The following is a 24784-nucleotide window of genomic DNA, read 5'->3' as shown; positions in this document are numbered from 1 at the left end:
GACGTGCGCAAGTAACAGGAAATAAAACAAGTAAAAGTTGTTATTCTTAATTTTTAAATTATAATGCTTCGAATATGTTTGGAGTAAACCGTTGTGATGGTGCAACGTTCATCGTATAATGGAACAACATCTTTAAATTTTCTACATTAAAAACATCAATTCTGAGAAAGTTCGCTACTAAAGAGGCCAACAAAGGAATGAAAAACTTTTGAGACAATTTTTAATTTGCGTACATTTTCAAATACTCCCGCCACGTGCTTCCTACAGAGCGTTTCTATAGCAACCTTGTTGCTCAGTGTGTAGCTCGATTCAGACACTGCGCTGACAGTTGGCGGATGTCAGCTGCGTTTCATAAACAAACATTTTTACCGGCGTCGGATTGTATTTCGTTTGCACGCTTCTCGGGTGTTTCGCGCTTTTTGTAGAAGGGCAGATTATAGAATTTTAGGGGAAATAGCAACAGGAAAAAACCGAACTACCTTCAAAATGGCCCAGACCTCGGTAGCGAATCAATCGACACTTCTACCCCTGGGTAAGTAGCAAACAACGCACTCAGGGAACAGCCACACTGTGCGTGTTGTTGAAGACGCCACTTCGATTGAATTGATATCCTTTTTTCAGAACTGGTCGATAAATGTATCGGTTCACGGATACATATCATCATGAAAAATGACAAGGAAATCGTTGGAACTCTGCTTGGGTTTGATGACTTCGTCAACATGCTACTGGAGGACGTGACCGAGTACGAGAACACACCGGAGGGCAGGCGGATAACCAAACTCGACCAAATCCTGCTGAACGGAAACAACATCACGATGGTTTGTCGTTTGTTTTGCTTGTGGTTTCTTTCCATTCATGTACCGATACACGTCTGTTGTTAATATGTTTTGGAATATACATCTTACCCTTGCAGCTTGTGCCCGGTTCCAGTGGCGACCTTCCGGATGCTTCGTAAGGAAGGAACAATACCCGACAATCTGATTTCCTGCTTCGCTACGGTCTAGGTATTAGGGTGTGAATTAAGGTTAATTAAAGCGACGGAAGAGTAAACGAGCGAGGTGTGATATTTTGGTTTATTGTTTTGCAAAGAAATGGAACATTAAAAAAAACAACAGACGGAATCAAAAGTTCCTTACACTCCCGTAGTTAGGATCACTGGCATGGCTTCAACTTCCTTGATCGTCTTCTTGATTTCCTCCTCCTTTTGCTTGTCCAGCTGATCGATACCGATCACTGTGAGCTCGTGCGATACAGTGGTCGAGTGCGAAGTTACTTCTGTCGTCGCAATATCGGTGGTAACTTCCGTTTCACTTTCCGTTACCTGTGTTGTACCTTCATCGGCAAGCGTAGTACCTTCCGTAGACTCCGTCGTTGATTGCTCCCCTGAATCGTCCGCTTCGACGACGGCAGTCGGTGTTACGACCGTTATTTTAATGACTCCTTTCGAATCGGTTTCATTCTCATAAACGAGCTTCTCCGTTTCTGCCAGCACATTGTGTGCCTCGGGCGTGATCGCAATGAGCGCCAGTGAGGGAAGCACATTCGCCGACTCCAGCTTCACTGGTGCCGGTTCGTCCGCCTGCACCGTGGAGCTTACATTGTGCTGGGCTTCATCTTCACTTACAACGACCACACTGTGGGCAATGCTGCTTAACGCCGCACCGAGACCGGTGGTTTCGTCAGCCGGAAGTGGAATGGCAACACTGGCAGCTACAAGCACCAAACAAAACTGTTTCCAAGGGAGATTACCAACAAAATCGTTAGTTTAGTAATTCAAGGGAGAAAACATTCGCCACTTCCTTCCCGAAACGAAACGGTAAACCTACCACAAAAGCTGACCTTGCCATTGAGAGCGTTTAAATTAGTTCCTTATCCACCGGCAACACTGGCCGCTGTTCTCGATGGGTAGAATCGTACTAAATTCCTGCAACTAAATTGAGGCATTACGATCGTCCACGTTTTTATGCCTCTCGAAGGTCGATAATAGCTAGGGTACTCAAAAATAAAAAAAGGAAACGATCGTAGACGAAGGGAAGGGGAAAAATATTCCTAGGCGAAGAAAGATACACCACCACCGGGCGCCCATTGGGATTGACATTGGTCGTGGCAACGTTTCGTTATCGTCCGCGCCGTGCATCTCCGCACCGTTGTGTGGCGTTGCTGGATGCTGGTTGTGAAAATTAGCAACTTCACCGTCACATGTCGTGAAGGACTCATTTATTGCTACGTCACATCGTGCTGATTTATTTTTTCTTTTCCCTCTGGTGGGAGGGTGCTTTTTGCCGACACTTTGTCCGGAAGACTCAATGGTGTAATGCGATCGGTAAAGTATTGCTCAGAACTGCATGCAAACGGTACATGATTCATCTATCGGGTTTGAAGAAAGAGGTTCGCCGAAGTTGGTTGGTTTCATTGCCACGTGTTGACACATTTTTCAGTTCGGCGAAAATGGCGAAATCAGTAGAAAGCACATCCAGCAGCTAGATTTTAAAATAACATCATAGAAGCGCCGTTGGAAAGCATGCGAAATAGAAAGAAAACAAAATCCATCTTCTAATTGCTACCACCTTGTTTTAACACATCCAAACCGTCTAATAAGATGCTAAATGATTTCTAATACGTCACGGCCTGCGCTGATGATCTGGAGCAGTTTTCCGTTGGTCTGAGTTCTGTTACTAACTTCTTGCGCTAGACAGTTCAAAATAAATTAGAAATTTAAAATCGGTTGAGTATTCCTGCAAAGCGAACCATGCGGCGCAAATATTTACGGATTTTGAATAAAAAACAAATAAAAACCTTGTTCATACTAATCACAGTTCAAGGGATGATCAAGACTTTGATTAACACTTTGGACCATCGTCGATCGCAGCATGCTGGTTATATGATTCACCATTTTTACGTCGATCGACTGCTGCTCACTCAGAGCTTAAAAGGCTTACGGATCAATATGAACCACTGACCCATCACTCATCCCTTCCGCCGAACAATTTCGGATTATCCCGACGTAAACAGTCGTTCAAACCGATAATTGTTAACCGTGTTCTTCGCTTCCTGTCTTGCGAATCGATGCGAGTGTATCGGTTCTTTTCTCATGTTGGCGTAATCTATCCGTCGCAGTTCTTTGCCTGTAAAGCCTTGGCTCGGAGCATGACGTCTCCCAAATGTGGCTCACCCCTAAATGTCCCTCCGATCCCCTCCGAAAGGCAACACCCCACGGAGTGTGGAGGTGACATTCCAGTGCTAAACGGTCACCGAACGAAAACAGGTATAAATAGACCTAATGGATCCCGCCGGAGGACGGACGGTATCATTCGCGCACAAACATTCGCGGAGGGAAAGTCGATCAAATCATCGATCATTTGATACACACATATCCGTACCCGGTTCCAACGGTTGGAAGGAGTTGATCGTGCGAAAGTGCGTTTGGTGATTGATTTAGTTTAATAAAACAAAACAAATGGCACCGAAAGGAATGAACTCGTGGAAGCTAGTGGCCGCACTCTACTGTGTCTGCTGTGCTGGACAGCTGTGTCGGGCGGGACCATTGCCGGAAGAGTTCCCGCAGGACAGTTCGACGGAAGAGAACCATCCCACAGGCTATCCACTAAACTCTCTCTACAGCCCGATGGAGTATGGGTCAACTTTGGAGGAAGCCCAAGATGCTCTGCTTTCGTCGAATAGTTCCCAAAACGGCACTAAAGAACTGTAAGGATCACCAATTGCTTCGCGTGACAGTTTGTGTCTAACAGGTTCCTTCCGATTTTTGACTTCCTCCTCTTCATTAGGTATGTGATCAAAGCGGTCGTTTATGAAATCGGAATACTTGCCGATGTGCCAGAAAATGAAACACTGGAAGGAGATGAACCGATCACGTAAGTAGCTCTCGAATACCGCGTGGTAGGAATAAGAGTCCTATTGATCGTTTCCGTCTGAATTGTTTCGCCCGCAGCCACCAGCAGGTAGATCTGTCCTTCTTCAGCCACGGCGACAACGATACGCACATCAATCTCGGGGACATTCCGGTTCCGATTCAAACCAGCGTGCAGGGTCAGGTGTTCACTGGGATCGCCCCCGTGCACGTCGGTGCCGTCCCGACCAACCTCAGCGATCTGCTATCCGCCCTGCCGATCTCCGGCACGGTCGTTAACATTTCGCAAACGAACAGCTCGTACGTGGAGGTGCACAAGCACAACGTGAGCGACGCGGCCGTCCTGCTGAACCAGAACAACCTGAACAGCTTACCGTTCTCCAGCTCCGCCAGTGAACCGCTGGTGCCGGCCAGTGTCGACGAGACGGTGATCGGCCTGACGACCAACACGAAACCACCGACGGACGAGGAAGGCGACAAAGAGTAGGGAGGGGGGAAAATCGGTGGACTGCGATTCCACGACAGTCACGTGCGCTTACGAACAACTTCCTAGGCTAAGGTTATTTTTAATGATAAATTAAAACACAAGCAATGATTTATACTCATTGAGTCTTATTTAACACGAGAAAGAAATAATGAGACATCTATTAAATTATACCGCTAGTGTTCCGCCCAATTGTGATTTCTAAGCTTTCACATGAATTCGTTCCTCACAATGCTTCCTTCGTTATGTACATGATGATCTGTGTAACGACCAAAACATTTGAACTACAATTTTGAACATTAATGAAGTCGTAGTAGGTCAGGCAGTAGGTCAGTAGTAGGCATTAAGAGGATTTTAATTAATCCGTGAAGTGATTTCTGCTCCTAAATTTCTGAGTTAAAGATTTCATGCATTTGTGAGCCATGGAAGTGTAGAACAGTTGAACAAATACTAAGCTTGCTGATGCAACTGCAATTTGTTTGCAAATGCCTAATGTCTATTGACTTCATCAGTCATCCGAGGTGATGAGCAGTATGAATAAACCGCGACCTACACGGCTGGACAAACGATAGTTTCAAAGTAAAAGAAAAGCCAATCACCCGTGTACACATTGGTGGCTTTTGAATGAATTTGAACACGGATTTCCCACATGAATGGCGGTAGGAGGAAGATGAGATGTTCACTGTTATTTTAAACAATTATAACAAAAGCGAGGTCCTGTCATGTTCGCACCTAAACGCTTAACATGGTAATTTTTGTTGACCGACTATCTTTCATTGATCCGTTTCCGGCCGAACAGGCGTGGAAAAATACCACGGTAATGTTCTGTGCGCATCGCTGCCGAAACAAAGTGAAGTGGTCCGAGGTGTCTTCGAACGTATTTAATCTGGTCGTTCCAAGGCTTTAGTCGATTAAATGAAATGGTCCGGTTGCTAACGTTGCTGGTTCCAGGTGTGAGAGTCGTCACAGTCTTGGTCACCACCGGGCGTCGTCATCCATTAGCACCCGGGTGCGCAAAAATAAGCTTTGATACGATACGGAAGAACACATTATCACGATGGAGAAGTTTGCTTTGGATATCTGTTCTCTTCTTTTATTACTATTTGGATTATAAAGTTTTTTTTATTCGTACTACATACTGCCCTTATGATAACTTGAAGCCTTGTCTTCTTACACTGTTTATATAGGTTCATTTATTTCATGTTCAGATTTACAACCATCCTTTTCTTGCATTTTACCCTTCACTTCCTCGATGCTCGTTTCTTTGCATGTTTATGCTCCATTTGTTGTTTATAACTCGTACACTGCTTCTAAACTGTTCACAATCTCTGAGCTTTTTGCTTCCCATGATACCACAGTGGGAACAATATTGAGTTGATTAGTACTTTAAGCTGAAACTCCTCCTCTCGGACGACGCTTTGCCCGCGGCCGGTATAGCTCGTGTTGGTGAATCGTAATAGGCTAGGCGTTACCCTGCGCCGGAATAATGTGCATTTTTCTATGACTCGCTAGCCAACTGCGATCAGCCAGCGTCTATTGCTGCTAGTGTGTTGGTTCTATGTGGTTTTCGGTACGCTATACAGTTTGGTTTGTGGAACAAGAATTGAAAATTTAAAAGAACACATCTTTGCCGCAACAATTGGCATTTTGGCAGGGTCAGCTTTTCTCGCCGAGCTTTCATTCCACCTTATGAAACTATGATTTCAACGCTAGTTTAAAAAAAATGCGCGTTTCAAATGAGAACCGAGGTTGACAACAATTAGTTACAAACAAATTAGTATGCAGGGTTTACAAGCAAACCAGGCTTTATTATACTAAACCTTTGACCGGCCACAGAATCAGAATCTTCTGAACCCCCGAAACTGAAGATAATTAAGCAGCAGGTTCGATAGTGAATTATTTAAGCGAGAACCTTTTTTTTACATTAATAATGCCATATATTTGCTTGAAATTTAAAACTTTGTAATTCAATGCTTCCGCAACATTGCAACATAACAATTGCTGTCACATATGAGTAGGAAAACTTATCTTGTTCTGTTGTTAAAAACAATGTAACCGTTTTTTGTCTAATCGAGAATTCCTGAATAAATAGAAAACGATTACATATAACCGCGCCTGCAAAACTGAGATATAGAAAAACTTATGGAGGATGAGGGGATAAAAAAACAGATAATGCCATTTCTACTGAGCGCACACGCTGTGTTTAATACTTACAAAAAGGATTACAAAAGAACATAATCATAGTTTAGTATATTAAGATATCTACCGAAGAGTTACAGAGGAAAAAGGTGGTAATAATCCTATCAATGTTTCAATTTACTGCGCGCGTGTGTGGGGTGTGTGGGTGGGTGCGGGGGGAGTAGCTCCACCGCAATTTGGTGCGTTTGATCAGACGCGATGCCCGGGTACACCCTAACCATCTCATCGTTAACCGCGGCTGTTCGGGGGGGTGGGGGGGGGGGGAAGGGAGAGTGGAGGGATGCGGTGGATTACTCTACAGGATTACTATCATTTACAAGTGCGTGCGTAAGGTCTGTGTGTCTATTTGTATGCAGCACACGCACACACACGCACACACGCCAACTGAACGGAGTGAGTGTTCGCTGATGCTTTCTTATGTCCTGTTACTTTTCCAGCGTGCCGCGGAACGAGCATGAGTACTCTTTCTGGTGTGGGAAGTTAAACTCCGGGAGTGTGCTGGAATTTTGCTTTGCATCCCTGCGCTTAATCTCGCTCGGACCCTCCATTGTCCGAGTGGCGGTAGCACGTTTAATCTGTGTAAAGAAATCGGATTGGTCAGACATGCAAACAACAAAGCATGGCACATAAAGGGGTAGGGGCTGTCTTACCTATAACATGACTTTCGAGCTCGATCGTTTTTGCCATCTTGCTGCTGTTGGAAGTCGGCTGCGGGATGATCGTGATCTCGTCGTTGATCTTCAGCGGCTTCAGCAGCGAATCGTTGCCGGAACCGTACGCCGACCCCCGGCCCATGCCGGACGAGGACCCAGTTGCACCACCCATGCCCGCCTGCTGGCCACCACCACCCTTGCCGCCGCCCTTGCTGTCGACCGTCTTCTTCGCGACCGTGCTGTGCGCGGAGTAGACGTGGCTTTCGAACTGCTTGTACATGCCGAAGGTGGCCGTACAGACGGTGCATTTGTACGAGAGGTGTGCAGGTTTCAGGGTCATATTGTGATCGCGCGATACGTGGTTTAGCAACTTCCATTGGTATACCTGTAAAGTGACAAAAAAAAACACGTCGTTAGGAAAGGTTACACCATTGGAGTTGCACACTACACGATGCATACCCGTCCGCATACAGGACAACGGCCGGCGTCCTTGCCCTTGTTGGCGGCCTCCTGCATGGAGCTCGTCACGAGACCGTGCGATCCGAGCAGATGCCTCTCGAGGCCCTGATCGGTGAAGAATCGGTACTGACATTTTTGGCAATTAAGCGGGGGCCGATTGTAGATCATTTTCGGGTGGATCTAAAAACAAAAAGGAAATCATTAACCTCACGTTCCAGAAGCACTGCTCCACCTATTTGCTAAACCCTTTTACTTACCTTCACTTTGTGTATCCACTGCATATGATTGCGCAGCTGGTCCAGATCCTTGATGTAGCCATCGCAAATTTCGCACACCACGAATGCCGTCTTGCCACCGCCGCTCGGGTTCTGGCCGGGCTTGACCGCAGACGTGCCCTGGGCCTGCAGCTTCGACAGAGCGCCGGCAATGTTGGACATGTTGGCCGCATTGCTACTGCTGCCGCTGCCGCCATTACCGGACGCGGACTGTCGGGGCAAGGGGGTGATCGAAATACTGGGCGCTTGGGCGGTTTTCGGAGCTTTCATACTGGACGCGTTCTGTGCGCGCGGGCGGGTAAAGGAGGGCAAAAAAAGGTGACAATTAAGACGTTTTCTTAACACTGTGCGTAAAACACATCCCACCAACCACTCCCCGCGTGTCCAGAGTTTCTCTAATGCCCCACAACTAGCGCGTGGCCCCAAAACCCCAACAGAGAAGAGAAATGTAAAACCGAGAGGGTTCGTAATACAGAACAGAATAAAAGACAAAACAAATCAATTGTACAAACTAAACCAACCTGAATCGTTATTGAGGCATTGGAATTAGATAGAAGAGATCGTCCAGCGTTGAGGGAATTCTATCAGAATAGTGATTGTTTTGTGCAGATATCGAGTGTGTCGGTGTTGTGTTCGTTGTTGTGTGGTTGTATGTTGCACCACGGTGCGGAGAGAAGAGGTCACACAGTAGGGAAATGGGTGAAAGAGAGGGATAAAAAGAATAGAGAAATAGATAAAAAAAAAATCAGTCTTAAGATTATACCAACTTATAGTTTAACAAACAACGGAAGAAATTGTGTGTTATGTCAAATACCGTTAGTGTAATGAAATCTTCATTTTGAACAATATGTTACTAAGTTTTACCAACCCTTAAAATATGACTAAATTTTTTAAGAATAACAATATTTGCTCTTTGATTATACAAATTTGAGTCTACAATCCTCATCTATTTGTCTGTGTAAGAGCTATTTGATAGCTTTAGAATTTTTTGGAAGAATTTTGTTGTTTTACTTAAACTAAATTCAATCGGGAAAAGATAAGCTTTAGTTGTCATTTTAAAAATCTAGCCACATCTTGGCAAATTGTTCAACTACTAAATTTGCTAAATGATACATAGTGCCATATCACACTTTTTAGGAGCTTTGAAGTTGATAATTTTTTAATTATTTTTCAGGAAGTGATACGCGGTAAATTTTTAAAACATATTGTTCAATTCGATTTCGATAAAACCTTAAATATCCCGTCCCGTTATTTGTTTAAAGCAAATAAAGCTCAAACTATACTCAGTTAAAGTGCGGCGTAATGCCAACAACCTCTCTACATTTCCACGTACGTTAACTTTAGTGTATCGTGATTACAAAAGGTTGTGAACTAAAAAACTAAATAAACCATAATCAACCGATATGCAACAAAATACGGAACAAAACTCTAAAGAAAAAAAAATGAAGAAAACCATAACGGGATGGTAATTTACCGGCATAAACTTATTAAATCCTCCCGCAGCAGCAGCGGCGGCTAAGGCCGATGCCGATAGCTGAAGGTTATTGGGTATTACCATTCCGGCTCCGGCGAGCGTGTTCCGGATGGCGGCGGCGGATGCGGCAAGCGCGTTCGCACTCATGACACCACCACCGGCCGCCCCTCCCATCCCAGCGCCGACCCCCGTTCGCAGTCCGGCCGCCGCGGCCGTTATGCCGGTGGGCGAGGAGATGATGGCCGGAGCGCGACCCGCGAGACCAGCGACGGCAACATTATTACCGCCGGTCACACCGCCAGCACGGGCACGGATGGCGGCCGCCTGGGCAGCCGGCGACAGGTTCGCTAGGTTGACGTTGTTAAGCGCACTGACGCCGGCCGCACCGAGCCCGCTCAGGTTCAGTGCACCGCCACCGGCCGCCTGCTGCTGTGCGATCTGTTGATGCGTCAGGTGGCCGCCGGCATGCAACGCCACCGGTGTCACACCCTGCTGCTGCTGGTTGAGTCGTTGCTGGTTGGCAAGGGCAAGATTTTTCTGCTGCTGGGCGGTCATTGCCTATAACGAGGGAACAAATGGGAACAGTTTAGTATAGACAGTAAAGATCAAAGAAAGTTAAACCCGACCCTACCTGATATGCGGTGGCCGTCCCGACGAGTCCATGCTTCGGTTTGATGCGCGGTATCTTCGCCGGCGGTTCCCAGTCGAGCGGCGGGTTGAGGTTCGCCTCCGGTCGGAACTTCTTTGCGCAGGCGACCGCGTGCCGCGCCAGCTTCGACTTGCCATTGTCCTCGAACGGGCAGTTCGGGCAGTGGTGGTACGAGAGCGCCTTCTCCATGCGCCCCTTGATGTTGTGCACCGCCTCCATGTGGTAGAGGATGTCGTGCGGCGGTCGCGTCTCGTACGAGCAGAAGTTGCACTTGTAGATAAAGTTGCGCATGTGGGGCGTCTCGTAGTGGTGCGCCATCACCAGCGCCGACTCGGACTTGAACGGGCAGTACTCGCAGCGCTTCATCTCGAACTTGTACGGCTTGTTGTTCTCCTTGCTCTGCTCGAGATTCTTCATCAGCGAGTTGATGGCCATCTGCGTGCTGGGCGACGGTTTGCCCTCCCGGTCCCGCTTGCGCTTCTGCTGCCGCAGCAGATCCGTCTGTACGAACTCCTGCACCTGGTTGATGCCGATGTTCATGAAGAACTTGCCGAGCGGGTTCTCGAAGTAGTTCTCCGATTGCTTCTTCGCATCGCCACCGCCCCCGGTCAGGTCGTCCTTATCGAGCGGCGAGATGATGTGCTCCTTGATCGCTTCGATGTCCGCCCGGGCCTCCTTGATCAGCACCTTCGTCTTTTGCTCCTCATCGGACGCTTCGTCGTCCGTCGACGTGTCCAGCTCGTCCCATTCGTCGTCGTCGTCGACGACGTTGTTGCGCTTGCGTTTCTTACTGTCCGGTTCCTTCTCGGTGTCACCCGCCGATGATTCCTGCTCCTTTTTCGCCGCTTCGCCCTGCTGCTGGTCCGTTGTTGCTGTGGAATCCTGGGCCGATGCCTTATCCGCCGGCGGAACCGCACCCGACTCTTCCAGCTTTTTTCGCATCTCCTTGATCTCCACCTCGAGGTCGTCGAGAATGTCGCGTAGATTGTCGACCGGTGGCTTCTCGTAGATATACGGCACGATGAACGAGGGCGCCTCCAGGACGAACATATCGTCGGTGAGGGCGGGCAACAGGGGCGTTACTGGAGCCAGCGGAGATGCATTTGCCTTTCCCAGCATACCACCGCTGCCGATAGCACCCGCGGTTCCGGTGGCATTCACTATCCCGGAAGAGTTGAGCAAGCTGCGCGAATTAAACTGACCACTGCCGGGAGAGCCGGCCATGTTATTTCCCATCATACCGACGACCGGAGCTTTACCTAGCCCGAGTGGGCTGTTGGCATTTCCTACCAGATTATTAGCTGCCGTCCGCGAGTTTCCGTTGTTGTTCATGAGTGTGTTGGTGTCGATTATCATCAGCGAAGACTCCTTACCTGCCGGGGGCGTTCCGGAGTTGCTCATCAGCAGTGACTTCTGTCCCGTGCCCTTCATAGAGCCCGTGAACTGTTGGCCCCCCAGCGATGCGCGACCACCGACTTTTCCGACTGGTAATGCGAGCGGGTCGTCGATAATTTCCTCGACATCGTCATCATCGTCGTCTATTTGTTGGTTTTGTTGCTTCGCCTGCTGCATTACAAGTGCCATCGGATTCGGTCCGCCAGTCACCATCGAACCAGCGCCTCCTCCGGATCTCCCTCCCTTGGATCGTATACTTTGACGCGAGGACGCAGTTGTGGGTGTGGACACGGGCGTCGCGGGAGTGACATCGGAATCACCCTCGGTGACATCGTCATCATCGTCTTCGTCGTCCTCGTCATCGTCGTCATCCTCGATCACGACGCAGTCTTCCTCCTTATCGCTAAGGATCGTTACGTCTCCATCACAGTCGCCATTTTGGTTGCCGGTAGCAACGACGGGAGCCGCCGGTTGGATGCCATTGCTGGACGGGTTGCTCTTGGTCACCGTCGTGATTGTGGTTTCTCCGTTGCCCACCGACGGAAGCTCCAAGGCGGCGGCGGCCGGTTGTTTGCTACTAGCTCCTCCACCACTTCCTCCTTCGCCGAGCTTGATCAGCCCTCCTTCGTCGACTACGATCACATTTGGCTTTGGTTTCGACGGTATCGTCGTCGTCACGGGCACGTCGCGCTGCTGCGTCGGCTCGTCGGCTTCGGAGTCGGAATTAATACTGACCGGTTTGTCATCGTCCTCCTCCTCTTGACGTGCCGTCTTGGCGTTCTTCTCTTTGTTGGTCGCTTCATTTTCCTTGGTTCCATCGACAACTTCATTGTGACCGTTCGTCGCAACCGATGATGATTCCTCCTGGTCCTCCTCGTTGGTACCACCATCGACCTCCATCGGTTCGTCATCGGTGATGCTTTTCGACTTCGATCGTGGCACTTCCCGCGAAGGTATTCCCGTATCCTGGTCACCGCTTAGCGATATCACCTTCTCATCGCCATTCTGTGTTGCCTGCTGTGCAGAACTACTTCTCTGTACCTCCCCACCGGCATTTTCATCTTCATCCACCTCCATCGGACCCTCCTTTGAGTTGCTTTTCTCAGCGTCCACTTCCTTCGCCGGGGTGGACTTACCATTCGCAGTCGCACTGCTTCGGTTCGTGTCTTCCTGCGGCTCTTCACTATCGCTTGCCACTGTTGTGGTTTCTGACCTTCTGCTCACATCACCATCGTTCGCAGCTGCCGACGTGTGAGAGTGGTTGCCCGTAGCAACGGTGCTCTGCTTACTAGAAGACGAGTTTTCCTCCACAACTGACGATGGTTCGGCAGCACTGTCATTGTTTTCTTCATCCGAAGCCTGCTGCGATTGTTTCTCAGCCGACGCTTGCGTTTCCTGCACCACGTCCGATGTGGGTGTTTCCTTTTCCTCTTCGAGTTCACTGCCTTTTACCTCCCGACCGCCGCCATCCTGTGGTTCCGCCGCCTTCGCAGGACGATCTCCATCTACAGCTTCATCCTTCTCCGGTTCTTCGACGTTGATGGTGTCTTTTTTCTGCAGCTTCTCCTCGCCGTCATCGGCTTCGGTCGCTGCCTCGGTTCCTGCATCATCCACCGCTCCGCCACCACCGTTCACCAGTGGCTGACCGTTCTCCTTAAGCGCGCCGCTGCTCTCCGTCGTTGATGCTGTTGTTTCGGATGCATTCGCACCAACCTCGCCCATCTCTTCACCGTCGTCGGACGCCACCGTGACTCCGTTGCTCCCGTGCTATCGATGGAGCCGTTAGCGTAGCCGTCGCCGTAATAGTCCTGGTCGTCGTCCTCGCGCGTCCTCAACTTATCGATCTTTATACCGTGACCAGTTGTCGGCAGGTTGGGGACGTGGGTCGTGTTGGGAGGGCCCTCTAAAAAGAAAACAAGCGATACGTTTACATTAGAAGATGTGGAAAAAGGCGTTACATAGGACGTTTGAAGATGAACATTAATTACGATTATGATTCTGTAGCCGTTAACACAAATTTCTCTTTTTAAACCGCTTCTTTACGGCCTGCGTTGAGTGGGCTCCTCCTTGGAAATTTGTCTCAGAGTTGACTTTAAGCTTTTAGCAATCATCGAGAGAACTTACTTTTATTCTTATTAATTGTACTAGCAAACATCTTTTCCATCCACCCCCCTCCCCTTCCCTTCCAGAGTCTTGTCCAAAATATCGACCTCCACAAATCCACACACAGAGACACATACACACACACAGCAAGACCCAGATGGCTGTAAATCTGTGCCTGTGCTGTTTGCGTTTGTGCTTGTGCGCGCTGGTGGTGGGCCCCGGTTTGCCAGGGCAGGCCAGGCCGGGAGTAAGCGTTTGGGGAAGAAAAACCCTACCGACCGACCGTTTGATGGTGTGTGACCGTATCTGGTGTGTGGCGCTTCTGGAGCACACCAAAAATCGTGCACACATACAGACAGACGCTAACGGCAGACGACGACGACGGACGACAGAGAACCAGGCCGAATGCGGGAAAAGAAGAACACACACACACACGCATACATTGAGGAAAAACACCCACCCCTCCCTCCCGTCCCACCAGTTCCTCCCCGAGCAGAACTAATCGATAAAATGCTTCCCGCTTCTTCCTTCCCAGCCCGGGTGACCCTTCTTTCCTACCAACCGGTGGCGCCGCCCGCTCCTACATGACTCCCGGACCGCAGAGCACACACACCTAACCTCACAAATCCCCGACCCGGATTTCGCCCGGTTCGCCATCTCTCTTGCTCTTCGGTCGCTTAGAGGTCGGAGCGGGGACGAAATGGACCTCCGTGGGTTGTGTGCCAACCCGTGCTCTCTTCCCCCGGCCGACTTCACTCCACTCCACCCCGCCTCGTAAAAGGATTTCCCTGACCGGCGTGTCCTTTTGGATGGAACCGTGTGCCGAAATCTGCCCGGCCCAGAAGGCACCTGCCCCGGTGATGTTGTCGCTGCAAAACGTCATCCCTGCAGTTCATCACCCTCCTCAGCCTTCCCCCACCGTTTGACCCTGTCCATCCCGTCGGTTCAATCCGAATCCAATGCCGATTATCCGGACCTACGAAGTGCTCAAAAACCCTGTGACCTCTCCCTCACGGGGGACCCGTTGTGTCCCTGCCATTTCCTGTCCGCATTCCCTCCTTTCCTCCAACCGCTCCCCGGGATGAATCCTCATCGAAAACAAAAAAAAACAAACTCATACCTCCACTTCACCACCCCGTGTGCACCACCGATCCTCCGCTGCTGTCTGTCTCTTTCCTGGTCCATCTCTCTAGTATGCTCTCTCCCTTTTGCTCCACCCCGCTCTATCGGTCTCTCTTCCCAGCGGAACACTCTATGCTCGCTCTCGGTCTGCCGCCGCTTCCTTCGGTCGGTTTGCTTTGGGTTCTCTTTCTCTCAAAAATATACCCTTCACCGTGCTTCCCCCCGCCCCATTGATCACCCGTGTACCCCCCTTGCACCCGTAGAACCGCTGCTAGTCCTCCGCGTCACCCGCGTCGCTTCCGTCGTTTCCCTGCCCCTGCTGTGTGTTCGTTGAGAAACTCGACGGGAACAACGAGACCCAGCTCCGCGCACCTACCTTCGCCCAGCCCCACCAACCCTTGCCCACAATTTTCTTCTATCGTGCACTTACAAATCTCCTCTCCTTCCCCCCGCCCCGGTCCACCGCTGGAAGATCCACCAACTCGAGCACTACAAAATGGTGGTCGAGTGCGGCGCCGCGTCATGCCGTTTTCGTGTATTGCCCCCTTCGCAAGCAAGTGAGCCCTCGGTTCTCCTTTCCCGCCCTTCCCCTGGGCAGCTATATGGGTTGTTGGAAGGTGGACACTACCGCCACTGACCACTACAATTCATATTTTCTCCTCGCCTAAGTGTCCTAGCCATACTTTTCGTTCGATATGCTGGCTGGAAAATTGAACTCTCTCTTCGACGTTATTACTTGTTAGCCAATTTCGACGACATTCTTCGGACCGTTCCGCCAATAGAGCCGGGGGGATCGTCGTCCTTTTCGGTGGAAGATTTCGTTACCGTAGTGAATTTGCAGCGTATTTGATAATCGCAAATTTGAGCGATACAAATGTTCTCCAACGAATTTGTGTCAAAAACAAGCAACCATTTTTCTGCCTAACTTTTGGTCGTAGCCAGCTTCATTTTCCATCCAGCTTTTGATCTCAGCAGGCCAACCCATCATTATCATCAGCATCATCCCGCGGTCCCAGGTGCCGGATGAAGATGCCGGTCTACTGCAAACGCTCTCCATACCAACGCGATCTTCACGAAAGCTGGCAGGAAAATTGTGGTTCGGAAAATGGGTTTACCAGGAAAGTAAAATATTTGCAACGCAACAAAACCAAGTGCCAGCCAGCAACAGCAGCAACAACAGTGAAAATCGAGAGCGTCATGCATAGGCACACGCACACAAACACAAAGGCGTGCGCGCCCGTGCACACGTGCACATACACACACACACACACACACACACACTTACCGGCCAGTCAGCTTGTAAAAAGAACAAGCCAGCGTGGCCTAGCATGCCACCGCCCGTCCCCGTTCCCCCGGCCTGTTCCCCCCCGGTCTATCTTAACTCGTGTTTGTATGCGTGTGTGTGTGTGTGTGTGTGTGTGTGAATGTAGTTAAAGCACTAGGTTCGGTGGCGCTGGCAGTGGCCACTAGATGGCAGCACTGGTAGCCTTTTCCTCTTCTGGTGGTGCACCCCTACCCCACACCGCCAAACCACGTTGCGTCAACCGATTTCATGTTTCTTCTTGACAGTGACTACTCAAATCCCTTCCCCTCTCCCGGTTTAACCTCGTTTTATTCTTTTGCCCGGGTTTGCCATCCGTCTAACCAACAAACTAAACCTACGCAACAGTCGAGACGCGGCAGACGACGGCGGGGGGATATCTCTTAGCAACAACGCGGCTGCTATCTGCACCTCTAGCATTCCCCATCCCCCCCGTTCAACTCAGCAGCCCGCACTTTTTCTGCCTACCACAATTTGACAACAGCGAGGAGAAGACAGCGCGCGTGTTGGCGCACAGTGGGCCATGCGCCGGAGCGGAGGCAGAGGAGGTGGCCCTGCTATTTTTCTTGTGAAAATTGAGAATCTTGTCCACCCAATGATGGACCCAATTCTTTACGCACACATACCGTCCTGAAGTAATGTTCACATGCAATCCAGTAATGCAAAGGATACACCTCCAATAAAGATCACACCCGCATTAACGGACCGTGCACTTTAATTACCAACTCGCATGATAACATACGAATCGCAGCAATCCAAATAAATTTTTCCCTGTGATATGAAAATACATCCTTCTTGAGATTTTTTTTTTTTAATTGGGTGACTTGGATCTTCTGGAAGAAGGGAGTGGTAGACAGTCAATTATTTGTACCACGGAGACTCATAAGATATCCCCGTTTAAGCATTTTATTTAAAGCACACAGTATTAAGGCATAATACAATAGTCAACCAGCAAACAAATATTTGCAAAAAAAAATCTACAAAATAGCAAATGGATGTTTCCTAGTAAACTGTCCTAATTTTTGTTTTTTTGAATATGAATGAATATCTGAATCCGATGACCTTTCCTCGGTCCACTGTGCAAGCGTGAAGACTACAAGAGGTGGTGAAGGTGGAGGAAACGTTTCGGGACGAAACGTTTCACCTTTCCTCTCGTTCTTACGCAAAGTACATACACACACACACGCCTTCTCTCTCTCGCTCTTTCTCACCGGCATTATATGGTGTCCACCGAAACACCAATGGAACAACCATTGTGGAGTTGCGGGGCGCTGCGTCGTGACCAGGACACACTTACAAACACACACACATATTCAAGACTCCGGGAAAGACACGGCGACATACAGAGCAGCGGAGGAAAATGCAAACCCGAGAAAAAAAAATCAAACATCAGCAGTTGCCCAGAATTGGGCAAATCCGGTGCGATGACAGAAGATGCGTAATTTCGATGGGTATCTGTGTGTGTGTGCATCTTAAATTGGCCACAGAATTGGGAATTTTTCGTATCTAAACGGAGAAAGGAACATACTATGATTTCCGTTTTCCTCCGGTGGCCTTGATTTTCACTCCGAAGAAAAGCGGACGGAGAAACTAGTGATCAAGAAGGCACTTGCAAAGATCGCGCCTATGAAGGGGACAAACTAACAAACGCCTCCTGCGGAAGTTCTTCCGGATAATCGTGGCCAGGAAACGAGTAGCAGAAAGAACCGGAGGGGAAAGGTGTGTGCCGTTCGTGGCGACTGCATGCTGCTAAGGGATCATTTTTCACAACGACAGAATGGTGTCGCCGCCATTTTGTGGTCCCTACCGGTGATCCTTTGTGCGCGTGAGCGTGTGTGTGATTTTCTTTCCTCACACAGATTGTTTCTTCGATTGATTAGTTTAAGCATGTTGATAGCAAGTCAATCGAAGTTTTAAAAAAATGAAAAAAATGCTCCCAAGCCGAAAAAGAGGAACCTAAGCTAAGTCTTTGGCCATTCCAGTGTACACCACTCTTCCCAAACCTCAACAGTAAGATTGTTTCCTTTACTTCCCCCTTCCTACATCTGTGACCGATGCGTACCGAAACAACAACAATGGCAATCCCCGTTAGCGCTTGGAAGCGAAACGAAGGCAGGCTCAAGCTCCGGTAAGCTTTCTCTGCGATCATCACTACCAACAACATCAGCTCGCCAGAGTTTTCATTTCCCGTTTTTTTTTCGGTGGAAATTGTTCGTGCCGCGAAGAGTAACCGGAGCAACGAGCCGTTGTTCCTGCCCCTTCTAATGATCATTTCGTCGGAAAGTCTTTGTCCTGTCCATTATGGCCGCCGAATTCGTAAGGTCCCACAAACAGACCATAATAAGTAAATGTTTTGTAAATTGTCAACAGATAGCAAACAGCGTTGAGTTTAACTGCAAATACTCCGACGACGGTCGTTTGGGTTCGTCGTGGGCTTCGTATTGGTTTTTGGCAGGTAACAGATACAAGAAATGGCTGGATCACTCAACTGATCCGATGGAACCAGTGCTATAGAGGGTTTATATGAGATATCTCGCGATTGAGCGGTAGATTAAATATTGGAGCATAATGTTGGATAATATATGTGCAACATAAACATTTCCGCATGGCGATTCCAAGAGCCTCTAACTCGGGGTCCACACTACAGCGCGACGTCCCGTCACGAAACGCGACGTCGCCTGACAGGCGGCCGAACTCCATACAAAAAAAATGTCGCATAAATCGCGCTAGTGTAGAAACAGCGAAAAACGCGACGTCACGCTAGTTCTTGTCAAATGTCAATTCGAAACGAAAACAAACCGACGCTGGACAAAACGTAAACAAAGCGAAACACAAACGCGAACAAAACTAGCAATATTCTCCACGAAACATCGGATTTTTCGTTGTACTATTTATTTTTAGCCTTCACAAATGAAATTCAGTTATCAAACTCCGTTTTAATTGATATTTTTACCAAAATTTTTTCGGGTGCCGAAACGTAAACAAACTGCTCTTCAACAAGTAGGAGAGGATGTGGAAATATATACCTAATACGGCGGGCCAAAATATCGTCGTTGTCTGTTTAAGTTTGTTTTCTCAGTGAATTTCAAATGTTGAAGCACCAAACTCACTCAGGGTGCATAAAATACGTAGCTAAACAAATATCATGCATTACTACCTCAAAATTCAATAAAAAATTTTAGCCGAGTTTGCGCCCCAATGTGATACATATTTCCACATACTCTCCTACCTCTGTCGCGCTTGGCTTGCGCGATTGTTCTGCCGAAACTGGGCTACTTTTGAAACGGGACGTCACGCTGCAGTGTGGACCCCGAGTAACGTAGTGTGATAAGCTTTGTTCCAGTAAATATTTTCGTCTTTACAGCAACCTGATTATCTCCTGAATTGATCCCTAAAATATTGCTGATGTTGGTAGGATTTGACGGACTCCTGAATATCTCGAGTTGTATAAGGACCGCTCGGGTGGTTAGTTAGAACTAACTAGCTCCGGAAGGACTAGGTCCTGTGTTCTATAACCGGATGAGGAACGAAACGTACCATTCTAGAACTCCACAATTGTACTCTCACACACACACAAACACATACCGTAACGGAATGAATATGAGCGTAGAACGCCTGTTCTACCTTGCCTCCGTTCCCTCGTTTTGGTTCCACAAGTTCTAAGCCTTGTGTCGAGAAACCGGCAAACCACGTCATTCCCCACACGTCACACGGGAACCCCCCTCCCTCACCTCTGCTCCTTTTCTGGCTAACGATCTTATAGCCTCCGTACCCTTCCTTCCACTCTAGGGGTGGTTTGGTGCCGGAGAAAAAAACATCCCAAAAAACCAAATTCCCGCCACCCGCATGGCATCATCTCGGGTGTGCTTGGATGGATGGATGGGTACCACAAGTTAGCGGGCCGCTCCCGGGCGATATCACCACAGTCCCCCCCCCACGCCCCTCCCGCGAGACGTGAGCCTTAGAAACCGGGGGAAGCATGGTGGTTGCGCGAAAAGGGATGATATGGAAGCAGAGGGACCACCACTGACCGTGGGGAGGCCCTGCTGGGGGGGAGCTGCGGGGTGAAGAAGTACAAGTCACCTAGGGGAGAAGAGAGAATGAGAGAGTGCAGAACCGCGAGAGGACGATCGAGAGACTGAGAGAGGATTGGGTGTGTGTGTGTGCTACCGGGAGAGTAACAAGAGTCTGCCAAAAGCGGCAAGAGAAACATACACACACACACACACACACACACACACATAAAAAAAATGGGGAGCACATAGGGCACACCGGGTAGCGGACGAAGGGGGCACAGGCGGGGGCTGTTGGGGCTTGAAGCTCGGCACAATTGTGTGCAGTCCGTCCGCCGATGGATGATTTTGTGCACGCGGGACGACGGTCCCTTCGGCAGGGGGAGGAGCTGAGGTGGGCCCCAAACGCGGAGGAAGGAAATGAAGGGAGCGCGCTTGGCGGGTTGGGACTGAACTGATTTTGAAACGATGAGGCGAAGTAAGGCGCAAAGGAGGAAGGCTACGAGGATTGGTTCCTGGTGAGGGAGTATGGGGAAAGAGGGAGAGGGGGGGAGGAGCGGGTGGAAGGGTAGTGGAGTGCACGGTCGTTTGACGGTGTTGGTGTGTTTTTCTGCGCCACCAACTTCCCAACCTGCCAGCCACCTTCACCTCCTCCGATTGTTTGCACGCCTTCCTCCACTTTCCGTGACACGTCATCCTCTTCGCCACCATTTCCACCCCTCCCCCCTCCTCCCGCTTATCATTCAACCCTTTTCCACTAAGGAGCTGTTGGATCGCTCGTTTTCCCGATTGGGTTCGTGAATCGCATCATCTGCACATCTCGTCACAATTCGCACATACGATCGGCAGAATTCGATGGCTGGCAGGATGTTGGACGAAAGGGAAGCCCGAGACCGATACAGCATAAGAGACTTGGTTGGGAGGAGAGACAGCGGAATGTGGAATGTCCTCCGAAAGCGAAGGATTTGTTCAGCAAAACGGAATTCCGGCGAAAGACAACCCCAACGATGGAACAACAAGCAACGGGGGTACAACAACCCCGAAGAACATTAAAACACACGCGTGTGAAGGAACCAAATTTTTCCAACACGGAAAAGCTTCGCGATTCGTCGTCGGTTCTGGCACTTGGAAGTAACTCCTAGCGCAGACACAGACAAACAGGGGGCGACAGAAGAGATTGCGCAACACGCATTCACATTCCTCCTTCAGCAGCATCCGTCACGAGTGGAAGGGGGGGAGAGGAGACTGCCAGACTGCGCCATAGAGGGCGCTGCAATGGCGTTGTTGACAACTTGTTTAGCACAAAACGGTCACCCCGTCAGTGTCGACTAACAACAATTACCGAACTCGATTGTACGGCAAAAGTATTCTGGAAAACAAAATACAACTAATTTTAACACATTTTGTGTTGTTCTAGCAACGATGTAGACAGATTAGACGATGCTGTACATCTCATCTTATTGATAAGATCCTGATACCGACAAAGGTTTTTTGGGATATTCCTTAATTTTCGGCATGAGTCTTCATACAGTTTCTTCCAAAGAAGAAATTTTGGATCAATTGTTCATAAATTATTGATCAGTTTCACAAATGTTGACCAGCTGTCAAACTGAAGTATTAAAGTTTGACAGCTGATCAACATTTATGAAACTTTCTAACATGTTTCGTTGTATGTAGTATGCTCCATAGTTCCAATTTCTAGACGCATAAAAACACTATACGACTTGTACGAGTATACTCTATTGTGTTGGTGATCCTTTATAACATGGTGTCTGGACCAACCGATAGCGTGGATGTTATGGGATAAGATATTACCAGTAGTTTTTTTACCATTCTGGTTTTTTAAATCTGCATACTTGACTTTCAACGCTTAAATGCCGCAACCAAATACACCTACGCCAGATGCTACTCAATCGAAAGAAAAGGAAAGTTGAGTAAATGAATTTGAAAACCAAAGAATATGCTGAAGGACAACAATCTCACCACCACTTGCTTTAGAAGGCAAAGGGTCCAGTCTTTTGTGAACCTTTCGTGGGTAATTTTGACTAGGTATCAGTAAATGTTAATGTCTTTCCGCCAATATATGTACCAAATCGGGGTTCTTTTCTCTTTATAAATTGAAAAGGAAAATCCTAGGTGTATAAAAAGATTGAAAGAACATCAGAAAATAAAGGTGAGTCACTTGAATCCCAGTTTTCTTGGAATGTTTAATTTGATTGCTTTTACACGAAAAACCAACTTCAGCCAAAGAAAACTTGCGCTGTTGGTTTGTTGTTTGCCAAGGCACAACAGATGTTGAGTGTAACATTTGAATGGGGGACACCAAAATTTCCCACACTGGCAGTCAAAACCCAAAAGCACATGTGTATAATGGCGTACACTTACTACTCGACAACTATTTTCTCTTCTACTACGCTAAACATTCTACTTTTTCATACTATTTTGGCGTTCATTCTATGGAGATAATTCTGGTTTGATGGTTTGGAAATCTAAATATCCTAGGTTAAAGGGGGATTTCGTTTCACATTTTCCGAAGGTAACCAAAGACAATGTAGACAAGGATCTTTTCTTGATCTTTTTGAAGGATTTGTTTCTCTTGAATCCTGGTATGGTAAGGTCCACCTTTTAAAATGGAAATAAACAAATACAAATTACTACGACTTTTTTAACAGAATCTTGTACAGTTCCACCGCTCCCAAATCACTCATTATCAGTACTTTATCACATTTAATCACGCAGCAGCTGATAATGGGATGATTCAATCGCATTTCATCTGACGTACGTTTTGGTTTGGCAAAATTCACGATCCTGACCAAATTGGACGCCATAGAGCTCAGCAAAGCGGTCGATCGGGTGGTTACCCCCTTGCGGTGTGACGTAGCCAGCAACAATCCAATATGGCCGCCACGAGATACACCACCACCGCCGCCGGGGGGGGGCGGGTCGCAGACGCACAATGCCATGCACAACGGCACGCGGTGGCGGCGGCGGCGACGGCGGCCCAAGCGGTGGTGACGCAACGAAATGAAAATGGCGGAGCGGTTGGCAGGGGGGCGACGTGTGCGGGTGGAAGCCAGGAGCGGTGGCTCAGTTTTAGGTGAGGCAAAGGCAAAAGTGCGCAGACAGAACACTGTGGGACTTTTTAGCAAAACCCGAGGAAAATGCGAGTTTTAAGCCCTTTAAATGCACACTTTCTTGGGAGGAAAGCAAAAGCAAATAGGTGTATGTGAATGGAAATTTCGTTTTCGAGCTTCAGAACACTTTCCAAATGTACTGCAGTTTTGGTCAGCTTCCACGTTGAAAGGACTTTCCCGTAAAGCGGTGATGTACGATTCGAATGGAGAATGGACATTACAGAACTAGAACAAGGGGAGGAATTTTCTTCTGGCGAAAGTGGGAAAAGGTTGGGAACTTTTGGTTTTATTCCGGCAACATTTTCCAAAGCTGCCCACTACATCTTTCTGCTGCTGAACTATGTTAATTTTTTGTATTGTCAGCCCTTACCCTACCACCAATCGATCTCCCTCTCTCTCTCACACACACACACAAGCATACAAAAAATAAAGCATTGCAACAATCTTGAACAATTGTAAAAAAACAAGAAAGAAAAGATTTGCGTGAAAGGAAAGAAGGAATTTGCGAAAGGCGCAGCGGTAACATTGGGGACGGGAGGGAGGGGGAGAGAGGAACACACCAAAATGGCGTGGTCGTATGTGTGTGCTGCCTCCCATGCTGTACGTGTGCTCCACAAACTCACACACACACACACATGCACTCTCGTATAAAAAAAACCATCATACATATCGATGGCGAGCGTTTGGCCTTTCGAAAGACAACATACGCTGGGCTTGATGAAAAGACAACAGCATAAACCTAAGCAAAAAGAGATAGCGAAAAGTAGGCATTGCAAAAAGAGCGACAGAGAAGGGGCGGTGTTTGGGGATAGAGGATCGGATGAGGATCAGGGAGGCAAACGGAACGAACCCGCAACGAGCGGGATGGAGAGGGAGGGGGGGGGGGCGACACCGGGAATAATGAATCGAAGGGAATGGAAGAGGAAGGATGGGGGCAAAGCAAATCGACCGGGAGGAAAGGAGGAAAAGAACACGCGCGCGAAGGTATACGCGAAGGTATGGTGCGGCGCGGTGAAGGGAAATACCACGTGCACGGGTGACGTGTTGGGAGGGGTTGAGGTGGAGGGAGCGGAAGGGGAGGGAAAGAGAAGTCCGTGGGGTCGTCCCGGAGCAATGGAAACGAAGCGAAGCGAGTGACAGAGAGAGAGAGAGGGTCATAAAGTGAGAGGAAAATCGACACCATTAGCCAAAAATCTATAAGTGCGAGCGAATAAGGACACGAAGAGCGAAAGAGAGAGTGAGATGCTAACGCATGATTTTTTTTGTTGTTGTTATGTTTTCGGGATACCACCTCGATGGAGAAGGTTTACGGGTGCCGGGTTGAATACTGCACAAAATACCAAAAGGTGCTCGGTGCAAGGGGAAAGGGAGGAGGAAGAAGCGGCAGTCATCCAACACGAGTCCGATCCGGGTGTGTGTGTGTGTGTGTGCGTGATTGTAGTGTGAGTTTTTGGGTGAACCGGATGGTGGAAACAAGAGGACAAGGAGAGGGGAGGGGAAACGGGGCAGGGAGGAAGGATGCGCGGGGACAGACGCTTCAGAAAATGGCGCACTCGGTGATGGAGTTCCGCGAGGTTGGTTGAGGTTGCGGCGGCAACAAGCAAAATGACAGAAGCGAAGGAAGGTACGCGTGTG

At 48.6% G+C, this 24784-nt stretch overlaps 4 protein-coding genes across 4 annotated transcripts; 2 read left to right on the top strand and 2 right to left on the bottom strand.

Moving 5' to 3' along the window:
- The first annotated feature begins 341 nt into the window (after window positions 1–341).
- LOC131281144 (U6 snRNA-associated Sm-like protein LSm5) lies at window positions 342–1054 on the top strand. Its single transcript, XM_058310403.1, has 3 exons — window positions 342–532; window positions 622–818; window positions 914–1054. Exons 1-3 carry the CDS (start codon window positions 487–489, stop codon window positions 953–955), a joined length of 285 nt encoding a protein of 94 aa, XP_058166386.1. The 5' UTR covers window positions 342–486; the 3' UTR covers window positions 956–1054.
- A 78-nt stretch (window positions 1055–1132) lies between these two features.
- Window positions 1133–1847, bottom strand: LOC131294593 (uncharacterized). Its single transcript, XM_058322639.1, has 2 exons — window positions 1827–1847; window positions 1133–1729 (listed from the first exon to the last, which is right to left on the bottom strand). Exons 1-2 carry the CDS (start codon window positions 1845–1847, stop codon window positions 1133–1135), a joined length of 618 nt encoding a protein of 205 aa, XP_058178622.1.
- A 1625-nt stretch (window positions 1848–3472) lies between these two features.
- Window positions 3473–4355, top strand: LOC131294592 (uncharacterized). Its single transcript, XM_058322638.1, has 3 exons — window positions 3473–3705; window positions 3786–3872; window positions 3950–4355. Exons 1-3 carry the CDS (start codon window positions 3473–3475, stop codon window positions 4353–4355), a joined length of 726 nt encoding a protein of 241 aa, XP_058178621.1.
- A 2455-nt stretch (window positions 4356–6810) lies between these two features.
- On the bottom strand, window positions 6811–13318 carry LOC131282022 (uncharacterized). Its single transcript, XM_058311404.1, has 7 exons — window positions 10044–13318; window positions 9413–9970; window positions 8460–8519; window positions 7921–8220; window positions 7664–7843; window positions 7202–7589; window positions 6811–7126 (listed from the first exon to the last, which is right to left on the bottom strand). The coding sequence occupies exons 1-7, from the start codon at window positions 13176–13178 to the stop codon at window positions 7122–7124; spliced, it is 4626 nt and encodes a 1541-aa protein (XP_058167387.1). The 5' UTR covers window positions 13179–13318; the 3' UTR covers window positions 6811–7121.
- Window positions 13319–24784: the final 11466 nt, after the last annotated feature.

This window comes from Anopheles ziemanni, chromosome 2 (genome assembly GCF_943734765.1).
Source record: "Anopheles ziemanni chromosome 2, idAnoZiCoDA_A2_x.2, whole genome shotgun sequence".
NCBI lineage: Eukaryota > Metazoa > Arthropoda > Insecta > Diptera > Culicidae > Anopheles > Anopheles ziemanni.
This window is presented reverse-complemented; position numbering and strand designations above follow the sequence as displayed.

Bases quoted from the DNA above. Each gene is read 5' to 3' on its own strand.
- LOC131281144 (XM_058310403.1), top strand. From the start codon at position 487: ATGGCCCAGACCTCGGTAGCGAATCAATCGACACTTCTACCCCTGG. The intron at 533-621 runs GTAAGTAGCAAA...TCCTTTTTTCAG, and splicing joins ATCGACACTTCTACCCCTGG to AACTGGTCGATAAATGTATC. The intron at 819-913 runs GTTTGTCGTTTG...TTACCCTTGCAG, and splicing joins ACGGAAACAACATCACGATG to CTTGTGCCCGGTTCCAGTGG.
- LOC131294593 (XM_058322639.1), bottom strand. From the start codon at position 1,847: ATGGCAAGGTCAGCTTTTGTG. The intron at 1,730-1,826 runs GTAGGTTTACCG...CCTTGGAAACAG, and splicing joins TGGCAAGGTCAGCTTTTGTG to TTTTGTTTGGTGCTTGTAGC.
- LOC131294592 (XM_058322638.1), top strand. From the start codon at position 3,473: ATGAACTCGTGGAAGCTAGTGGCCGCACTCTACTGTGTCTGCTGTGCT. The intron at 3,706-3,785 runs GTAAGGATCACC...CCTCTTCATTAG, and splicing joins CAAAACGGCACTAAAGAACT to GTATGTGATCAAAGCGGTCG. The intron at 3,873-3,949 runs GTAAGTAGCTCT...TTTCGCCCGCAG, and splicing joins GAAGGAGATGAACCGATCAC to CCACCAGCAGGTAGATCTGT.
- LOC131282022 (XM_058311404.1), bottom strand. From the start codon at position 13,178: ATGGGCGAGGTTGGTGCGAATGCATCCGAAACAACAGCATCAACGACG. The intron at 9,971-10,043 runs GTAGGGTCGGGT...CCCTCGTTATAG, and splicing joins GGACGGCCACCGCATATCAG to GCAATGACCGCCCAGCAGCA. The intron at 8,520-9,412 runs GTAAATTACCAT...CTATTCTGATAG, and splicing joins GATTTAATAAGTTTATGCCG to AATTCCCTCAACGCTGGACG.